The 10,642-nt window shown below is 37.5% G+C and overlaps 1 protein-coding gene across 1 annotated transcript; it reads right to left on the reverse strand.

The window, feature by feature from the left end:
- Positions 1-565: 565 nt before the first annotated feature.
- LOC107776007 (phytochrome-associated serine/threonine-protein phosphatase 3) lies at positions 566-6,998 on the reverse strand. Its single transcript, XM_016595817.2, has 10 exons — positions 6,630-6,998; positions 4,386-4,532; positions 4,217-4,284; positions 3,645-3,702; positions 2,855-2,965; positions 2,723-2,773; positions 2,150-2,293; positions 1,982-2,077; positions 1,826-1,897; positions 566-1,130 (listed from the first exon to the last, which is right to left on the reverse strand). Exons 1-10 carry the CDS (start codon positions 6,708-6,710, stop codon positions 1,047-1,049), a joined length of 912 nt encoding a protein of 303 aa, XP_016451303.1. The 5' UTR covers positions 6,711-6,998; the 3' UTR covers positions 566-1,046.
- Positions 6,999-10,642: the final 3,644 nt, after the last annotated feature.

A 10,642-nucleotide genomic window follows, 5' to 3' on the forward strand; every position in this document is an offset into this window, starting at 1 on the left:
GAATCAGTTTGCAATTGATAATTAGTTTCAAATTCAATGTTAAGCTTTCTAATAGTAATTGAATAGCGAGCGATGTAAACTCTTGCGGCTTCACTTCAGAATAAGAGAATAACGATCAAGTTCCAAGTACATACTAGGTACTTGTACAAGGAAACAGAACCTCATGGACAAGCATCTTTGCATAGATTGATACTGTTCTAGGCCCCAGAAAAGGAGTAAATGGCTAAAAACAGCTAGGCATTGATAGGCATCTTTGCATAGATTGATTATGTTCAATCGCATACTGCTTAGTGGATTATCTAAAAAAGAAAAATGATAGGCAGCTAACCGAAAAGAATAAGAAAGAAACATAGGCAGCTAACTGGCTCTTACATACCAATTAACCAGTCAACCATAGCTCAATCCAAGCTGAGAAATACAGGTAATTACGATGTCAAAGAACTTAGGATAGTGCAAGGAGTTCAATTCAAACAGCGGTTAATAGGTTGCCGGAAAATGCAACTGCAAAGGTGTTCCAACTATCTTACTTCAAGGATAATGTCCCTTTTCAGAACCAAAAGAAAGAAACAAATATATTTAACCACTTGATTATGGAAACACATCCTCAGTAGCTGCAACTTCTCATATTTCTAAGTTACACGAAATATCACACTGATTAGCCCCATAATATACCCAGCTTTTATCCGATTTTGAATTGTAAATGAACAATAATTTTCAAGTTAAAGTTGACGAGAAAATAAAATGTACATCTAGCCAAACGCAAGTAAGAAATCTAAAGAATGTAATCCGGTCAAGGTACAAATCACCAATATGACACAGGTAAAATAATTATGGAACAAATGGGGAGCAACATTCAAGGCCATTGTAAATCATAGCACAAACTATTCAGAGCCAGCAGGTCACCCAGACAAGCTAGGACATGTACCACCTTGTGAAACGACATATTCAGTCCCCTCCGGGTAGACAGTTTCCCTTAAATTTTCCAGTAATAAGGAGGGCTCGATGAAGTGCAGAAATAACATCAGAAGAAAGTGCGGACGTTCCACTCATAAGAAATAGGGTACTCCAGTCCTGGGACCTCTCATCTGGTTGTTTTCTTCTGTTTCAGAGAAGAACTTTACCTCTCTCTCCTGATAAAAACCATGCAAAAATTAGAAAAGAAAGCTCAAGGTAAATGAAGAGAGATAAAGCACCAGTATTATAAATGCCAAGTAAACGGGGATTAGATAAAGAGAGACAACAGTAACAATACATTCCAAAATGTTGGAGACTTAGACCATAGGACAAGTTGACATAACAATTGCCTAATATGCTTCATTTCTTCTCCATTTTTTCTATCACCTACCTTACTATTCCAACATCACATGCATTTCCAGTTTCTTCATCTTAGAAGTTTCATTTCCATCCCTAATGAAACCAAAATGCTTCAGGCATCAAAAGTGGGCCATAAACTCTTATATGTGTGTACAAGTCCTATGATTCATCTCATCTACACTTCAAGAACATTGTGCCTAATCAAACTAAGACAAAATGAAACGGAGGGAGTAATAGGTTTCTCCTAATATCAGGGTGACATTATGTCCTAGAAGAAAATTCTCCTGTGCTCACAATATAATTGGCACTTGGCAGACTTACTGTAACATATATCACGTCGACTTGAATAGGTCAAATTGAATGAGATAAATAACATTAGACGGATACAATTGTGACAGCTCAATGATAGCAGGGTATCAAGCAACAGAAAGGTCACTGCTAAGTAATCTTGAAAGTCAAAGGGGCTAACTAGTAGAAGGTAAATAATGCGTGAAAATGGTAGCAATACTACCATATTCTCATTGAAGCTCAATATTGAAGCTACATTTCCACATCGGTAACAATAGTTGGGAGCAGACCAGACCTGCAGGTACAAAAGGCAATGGTGACACAGTTTCATTATATGCTACACATCAGATCACCACGCAATAAAGAATAAGTTACTCACTGTCACCAGTCCTTTATCCTGAAACATGTACTTCAAACCTTCCTGGACGAGTTGGTGAGCTCGGCAAACTAGATCCAGTTTATTAATGTGATTAAACTGCAAAGCATGCATGATATTATTATTTGATACAATATTCAAAACTATAATTAATATTTTAAACTTACATACCTCAGTGGTAACCCTGGATCCAAAAAGCCAACCTGCTCCTCGAGGACTTACTGCCCATGTTTCAATATCTTCGGGGTCACTCCACATAAGGTCGCAGAAAGGCCCTTCATGGGGAATTTCGCAATTACGTTCAATGACTCTGATCTGCCAGATCATTAGAAAAGAAAACAGAATCATTAGCTCTAGATGCGCCCACATATTGAATACAAAAGAAAGATGATGCTATTTGAAGGGAAAAAACATACAATTAGAAACAAATTTATTAAAAGCATTGATATCAGCACAATCAATACCCTAAGTACCAAGTAGAAGCGGATAACGAGCTCATAGAATCTCCAGACACGCAACATCTCGTGAGACATTCAATTACATAACATAAGCAACTTGCAACATTTTCACCATTTTTTCCTTCATTTATACACACGACTGCATACGAGCCCATTTGGGGGTAAAAAAGGGTTGATTTCTTTCTAGTACAGTGAAGATATATCAAATCCATGCACTTGAATAATTTGAAACTTGTTTAAAAAAGAAACAGAACCATAAAAACATCAAACGTCCAAGTCAACAGACCTGATCAATAGTTCTAACATCAGGAGAAAGTCCACCGTGGACACATAATACCTGTATGGAAAGAAAGGCAAACATTAATAGGATTAGAAAATATGGCAAGCGGTAAATGTTAACTAGAGTGCTAGAGCATACTGTTCCGTCTATGATTGCCGAGAGAGTAAGATAGTCAAAAACATCGGTGCAGTACCGCCAAGCATTTGCATTTCCATACTTCCTTTGGCATTCATCATAGAATCCATAGACCTATTATAACACGTAAAATGCAAAGCTGATAAGAAAATAGCATTTCTAGGATGCTTCTTTCGCATAGGTATGCATCTTCACTACGAGGGAAAAACATTCCTGCAGTTGAATTGGGGAAGGGAACAAAGCCATAGGCAGCAGCATTAAGCGGCAGTAAGACCACCGATAGCAACAGTAAAGAAATCTTGAACTAAAATTCAAAATATTGAATGTCCTCTTAATAACAAAGGTAGCCAGAAATCCGAGTTGAGAAATCTTTTTTGAAGCACAAAAAGAAACACCAGTTGCTCTTTGCAATTAACCATCCTCAACGACCTTACCATAACTTCAAAGGTAGGATTCAAAATAGCACAAAAACTAGCTAATAATGTGGCGACAAGTATTCACTAGAAGAACACAAATAAGAAAAATTCAGACCACTTGTCCAGACACCATTTATACGAGGAGAAAAACCCTCATGACGCACGATTTATAGCCCAAGATCTCTCAAATGGTTAATCAAGCACCACAATGACAGCAAAAACAATTGCCTTTTCAAGAAAAAAGATTGAGAGAGAGAGAGAGAGAGAGAGAGAAAAAGGGCAAGTATGAGGTAAAAATCTTGACCACATCTATGAGACCTAGTATCTATCGCCTACACTTCACATGTAGGCATTTTTTAACGGATATTATCCATTACCTGTGTTAGTTGCCTGCTCTCGTGATTTCCACGTAACAGAGTAATGTTGGCTGGGTACCTGATACAAGTAAAAATCCAGTAAAGAAAGATAATGAAGAATGAATGACATTTCACCTTTTAACAAAGAAAATCCGACAGTAAGCAACATGAGCATTTGCCATTTGATTAAATGAAGCAGCACAGATTATGTGAATGTGAATCTATCTCGAAAATGAGGTAACAACTTTATATAAAGTGGAAAGGTAAAGGGAACTATAAGAACATTTGGGCAAAACACGATACCCAGCCAAATGGTGCTCTCTTTTTTTCTTTTTCTTTTTTGTGTGTGTGTGTGTGTGGTGGGGGGAGGGTTGCGCAAGTGAAAGAAACATGAATGTTACAAACTACCCAGGTCATAGCATTATTTTCATGCCAAAGCTCCAAACTGAAAGCAACAGAATCATGCCTTTTCTAATTTAGCTTTTCTAAGAAATACCAGTCAACAAAAGAGCCCATTGATTGGTGCAGAAAACAAACATGAACCAACTATGGACAAGTAATATCAAATTGCATTCAAATGTTCCGCTCCATACCTTGCTTTAAGGAGCAACAAAATTGTAAAAACTTCTAGACTATTGTATCCACGATCAACAAAATCTCCCTGGCCAAAAACAAAACAAAAAAATCTTACATCAGAATGACTTCACAAGAGTAGTGGCTGGAAGTTCATGAAAAACTAATCCGTATCTAGTGTAAGTTTACCATGAAAATGTAATTCGTCTCAGGTACATGACCTCCAGTCTGAAAGAGTTTCATTAGATCATGAAACTGGCCATGGATGTCTCCACAAACAGTAACAGGACTATTAACGGGTTGCACATTTGACTCCTCTATCAGGATTTCCTTAACCTGGATAAGATTCACATGTTTTAGAAGCAAATAAAGGAGTAATAATGGGTTCTCAAGGAAAACAACATCTGATGCTCAACTAGAACATTATTGTCACAAATGCTAAAAAGATTGACCACAACACCTGCTTAGGTACCCTTATAAAAATAAATAAAAACATCTGCCTTCATTAATACAAATTATTAAGCAAGTAGAAGACATCAAACTAATATATCTCAAGTTATTGATCACAAATGCGATCAGAATATTTTCCAGTGAACAATGCCCATATAAGCGAAAATTTAGAAATCTTTTTTCCGCAGTGCAATGTTGTCAAAGGTGCGCTTAAAGCGCGCTTAAGCCCGAAAGCGAGGCTCAAAACATGTCGAGCGCTTCGCCTCGCTTTGTGGGCGCTTCAATGTCGCATTAAGGCTCTAAGGCATACTTTTCCTTGCCAATGAGTGTAATCCTAATAATGTGACACTGAACAGTGATATTTCACTTCATAGTAATTTTTTTTTCAATTTTTTGTCTATATATTTGTTATTCATGCTTATAATTATTGGTCTTGGACTGCATATACATATTTTTACTTTTTCTCCAATTGCGCCTTCTTTCATTAAAGGCCACGCTTTATTTGCGCTTAAAGCCCCAACAGGCCTTGGAGCTTTTTTGCGCTTTTCGCTTTTGATAACACTACTGCAGTGAACCATACATTAGAATATACCTCCATTATTTTACATTCTAGCAGCACCGAATAGCCACATATCCAAAAAAAACAGAATTACAATTCTGAACGTTATCAGAATATGCAAGAGAAGAAACCAAATAACTTGCAAATCAAACATCATATGATGTTAAAACATAATCTAAATTCCTTTGCGAATAAAGAACAGCTGAATCAAAATCTTGGCGGCGTAACCTATTTAATACAACCAATCACCTGCACTCCGACCACAAATATAAGCAAATAACTTCCATATAATCCAATACAACAACTTTATCTTAATCCTTAAGCCCTTGGTAAAGCTAATTTTTCTTTTCCATGGCAGAGCCGCAGAGGAAAATCAAATCGTGAAACTAAACGCGGCAAACATAAACCACCTTTTAGATTTGATTGTCGTATTAACTTCTTTAGGTCACGGGATTACATGGTATTGTACTAAAGAAAAGCTCCCGATCAATAAAGTTACTTAAACGAGGGAGACAAACCCATGTCCCTACAAGACACCACTGAGTCAATAAGCTAGACATAATTCAGTTGAGGAAGAAGGGAAAAATGGTGTGGAATTGAGCAGAGAGAAACAACGAACATAATAACCCAGGCTATGCAAAACGCGATCCACTCTGACTTCCCTTTACTGGCTTAGGGCCAACTGCTAGCCACTATGATCATCACAGCGCCACAAACTTTAGCCACTATCATTGACCACCCACGTTAATCACAGCTTGAATTTCAATCAAATGCACGTATACAAGAAAAGGAGAAATAATCGGTCACTCCAAAGTTTGTACCAATAACCTAAATAGACTATGTGTGCTTAAAAAAGCATCGGTCTTTAGAAATTAATGGAGCCCATTTGGTTAAAGTACAGCCACACAATTAAAACCTTATGCAGCAACTCCAATATAATGCACACAAGTAAACAAAATTATAAATAACATTTTCCTGAAATAGCACAAGCTACAAATCCAAGATTCTTTAAAATGGGAATGTAACTAAACCTGAAACTCCCCTGAGGTACCTATCCAAAAAGCATATACATCACTTTCTTAAATTGAAACTAGAGACGAGCGAAATGTAAAAGTAATAAACCAAGGCCACACCCATAGTAACATCAATTCATATTTTCTTTATCTCGCGCGCACCTCAACTAATTTGACAGGTACCTGCTACCTCCCACCAACCAGGTACTAACTCTGTCCACCAAGGCTTAGACACATCAATTCGTAAACATATGCCCGTATGATCCCCCTAAACTTAGTTTTCTATTGACTAGTAAACTAAGTGGCAAGAATTAATTCGAAAAACCCAATATTGTATGAAGAAAACAAACCCTAGCCAATCAAACAACTTTCATTAAGGGAAAAAGTGTTTTTGAAGTACAAAAGGCATACATATTCACAAAGGAGCTGAAGCTCGTCTTCTGCCAAGTGCTGCCCCTCTTTCACCTTCGTTATCCACTGATCCAAATCCATCGCCCCCTTTTCTAAATCTACAGCTCTGCCAATTAACTAATTATATGTTTCTGTAATTATTTTCCCAAATGCAGAGTCGACTGATGGAGCAGGTCTTTACAACGAAGTGAATCTCTCGGAATCTGCCCCAAAACCCAACAGGAGAATACAGAGAGTAGAGAGAGAGAGAGAGAGAGAGAGAATGGGGGTATCTCTGTTCAGATTCAACGGATTTTGAAACCCTGGCAAAACTCGAGATTTTACTGGGACCCTTTTGCCCTTTCAGTCATAACCCATTTTTTAAGCTGCACATATTTTCTTTTTTGATTTCCATATATACAAATTTCATTCACATGACACGAACGCATAATTTTTTATTAAGGATTTAGAGTTACATCTTTAGTGTGAGACGATTACCAAAATATCTTTTTTCTACTAAATATTTAAAATAAAAAAGCAGTACAAGTTCCACAACACTAGTATACAGAAAATTCTACTACGTTAAATAGAAAATTCTACTAGTTGAATAAACAATTTTTGCTAATCAAATTGGTATTAGACAATTATAAGACATGTCTCATGAAATATTTAAGTATTCAAATACATTATCGTTGTGTAACTGTAAGAAGAAGAAAAAACTATGTACATAGTACATGTGTGAAAGCTCATCGTCGGATTTGAATTTTCATGGTGACTTCAAGCTGTTTTTATCTTTTTTATGTCCGTCGATATTGTTTTATCTAATTTATAATTGAGCATGAGATGCTTTAATAGAGTGGGGAACCATACTATTGTTAATTTTTACTAAATAGACTAAAATAAGTGTAAAAAAAAAAGTTACCAAAGTATATATAACGCCACTAATAGTGGCGCTATACAGTAACGTTAACTGAACCGTTACTGTATAGCGCCACTATTAGTGGCGTTATACTGAGAAACTTACATAGCGCCATTAATAGTGGCGTTATATGTCTTATATCTGAAGACATAGCGCCACTAATATTGGCGCTATACCCCTTAATACAAATCCCCCATCTTCTTCTTCTTCGTTCCATCTCCGTCTTCCACCTCTTTTCACTTCTGGTCCCCCCACACACCCCCCACACACACACACACACCACCGATCTGGCCCAATTTTTTTAAAAAAAAATAAAAAAATTGGGTCCCCCGTCACATAAAAGTTTAATATTTGAGGTCCCACTGTCGAGTAGAGCTTCGTGTTTTAGTGGATTCATTCTTCCGGAGTCAAAATTTCGATCTATCTACATTTCAAAAATTCTAAATCGAGGTATTTCGATTTATTTTAAGTTGAAACTTTTATAACAATGCATATTACTTGATTTATATGTGTTCTATTTCGGTTTGTGTTTATTTTTTCCGAAACTAGCATGTTAAATTTTATCCGGATTTAATTTTAGTGTTGTATAAAAATATGTAAATTAGTCTAAAAATGTGTTTGTTAATATCCTCATGTATATTTATGTGTTTTTATGCCGTTTAGTTTAGATTATTTTTTAGCGTAGTAAAATGTATACTTTATTAGCGTAGTAAAACGTAGACCCTTTTAGCGTAGTAAAACGTAGACTCCTTTAGCGTAGTAAAATGTAGAGCCTTGTAGCATAGTATTGTGTAGTAATTGTTTAATTATATTATATTCTAGCACGAAACCCATATATATCTAATTATGGTGCCACTGGGCCACAGAAAATCTAGCACGAAACCCATAATTATAAATATATATATATATATATATATATATATATATTACAATTTAGTTATTAAATAAATATGAATAAAAATTATTTAAAAAACATAAAATTATTAATGATAGTTGGTACCACTGAGTTTTAGAAAATCTAGCACGAAACCCATAATTATAAAAATTATATATATATATATATATATATATATATATATATATATATATATATATATATATATATATATAATTGTTACAATTAAGTTATTAAAAAATATGAATTTAAATTATTAAAAAAACATAAGATTATTAATGATAGTTTTGTACCACTGGGCACGAAACCCATAAGTTTATATATAATTTTATACAATTAAGTTGTTAAAAAATATGAATTTAAATTATAAAAAACACACATAAATTTTAATGATAGTTATTAAAAATTGTGAATTTTCAGTTGACGACATGGATGCACCTATACATCCCGGCCCTCGGACGTCGGAGCTACTACCCCTACAGCCCCAGCATAGATCCGAGCATATATGGGGGGAGAGTTGCTTACGCAGACTTTTCGGGGGAGGAGAGTGGATTTATTGTGGGATTTTTTGACTCCTCCCCGCGTTCTACATCCCCGTGTGGTCCATCACTTGGAGGAAATGGGATTATATAGGATCATTAGCATTGGGCGGATACAGCTCGACTATGCTTTGATCACGGCGTTGATTGAGCGGTGGCGACCGGAGACGCACACTTTCCATCTGCCCATCGGCGAAGCCACCATCACACTCCAGGACGTCGAGATTTTATATGGCCTGTCCACCGATGGCTTGCCAGTTTTACTGCCTGGGAACATGAGATTTTTTAACCGGGCTGCATATATGGAGTTGCTGCACAGGCTCACGGGCTTCAGGTCCGAGGACCCAGATGTAGCAATTGGGAGTAGTCGTATGCAGGTGGTCCCTATTAGAGACCACTTGGTGCAGATCCACGATACTATCACCGACGACTCAGCGAAGGTGGATGTGGAGCAATATACGAGGCTGTTGTTGCTCCTTCTATTTGGGGGGGTCTTGTTCCCGAACACTTCGGGGAACCTAGTGAGCCTTCGTTTTCTGCATCATATTGCGGACTTTGATGATACAGTCAGCTACAGCTGGGGTGGTGTTGTCCTATCTTTTTTGTACAGGCAGATGTGTCGGGCATCCATGGGCACACAGAGAGACGTTTGTGGCTTTCTGCCACTTCTACAGGTGACAACTTATTCAAATAATTTGTCGTTTAGTTCCAATTCTACCTAGTTAGAGTTAATTTTTACGTCAACTTTCTGTTTTAGGTTTGGGTGTGGGAGCGATTTCTGCAACTTCGGCCACTTCTACCACAGCTACCGGATAATGTACATATTCCTGATCTCCCTCTAGCTTGTAGGTGGGTATTGCGTCGTAGACTTGCACGAGAGTATCATGGCCATCATAATCTCCCGTTCTGTAGGGATGTGTTGGATTTTCTGGAGGATGCACAGGTGAATATCTAACTAAACTTACCAATTTATTTTTAACTAGGTGTTGCGCAAACTAACAGTTTGTGTTATTTTTTTATAGTTCATCTGGACGCCGTACAGCGAAGAGCTGATAGGTACCCTGCCAGCGTATTGCACGCACAGTCGCCATATTTGGAGGGCTTCCGTCCCTCTCACGTGCCTCGATATTGTTGAGCATCATGCCTCAGAGCGAGTATTTCGTCAGTTTGGATTTCCGCAGTCTATACCGACTCAGCCTGCATGGGACCCTTTACATTATGAGAGGGATGATAGGATGAGAGTGGACGACACATTTATTGAGTGGCTGACAGCGCAGTTGGGTATTTGGGACAGCCGAGGGGACTTGACCCCAGCTCCGCAACACTTTCCTATCGAAGTTTATATGGCATGGTACCGCACTGTTTCCCGTCTTTTTATCGGGAACCCAGTTCATCAAGTAGATGGTCGATACGTCTCATACGCCGGGAGACATGAGGCTCTGGTATGTTTTCTGTTATTATCAATTACTTTAATAGTAATTTCTAGTCAAATACGTAGTTTATATTAAAAACTTTTGTGCAGGCGATTGGATTGCATACCGTATATCGTATGGGGTAGCAGATGCAGAGTTATGTCCACGACCCTGTGATCATGCAGGACTATAGTCGTCGCATAATGGATGTGGCTGCCCAGACACTGCAGCGAGGCCGATCGGATCAGCGTTTGGCACACCAGCCAGAT

Source organism: Nicotiana tabacum, chromosome 6 (genome assembly GCF_000715075.1).
Source record: "Nicotiana tabacum cultivar K326 chromosome 6, ASM71507v2, whole genome shotgun sequence".
Taxonomy (NCBI): Eukaryota; Viridiplantae; Streptophyta; class Magnoliopsida; order Solanales; family Solanaceae; genus Nicotiana; species Nicotiana tabacum.

What these genes read in the sequence shown, in the direction of transcription:
- LOC107776007 (XM_016595817.2), bottom strand. Translation starts at nt 6,710, where the DNA reads ATGGATTTGGATCAGTGGATAACGAAGGTGAAAGAGGGGCAGCACTTG. An exon ending in AGAGCAGGCAACTAACACAG is followed by an intron (nt 2,966 to 3,644) that starts GTAATGGATAAT and finishes GTGTTATAATAG; the next exon opens with GTCTATGGATTCTATGATGA. An exon ending in ATGTTAGAACTATTGATCAG is followed by an intron (nt 2,294 to 2,722) that starts GTCTGTTGACTT and finishes ATGATCTGGCAG; the next exon opens with ATCAGAGTCATTGAACGTAA.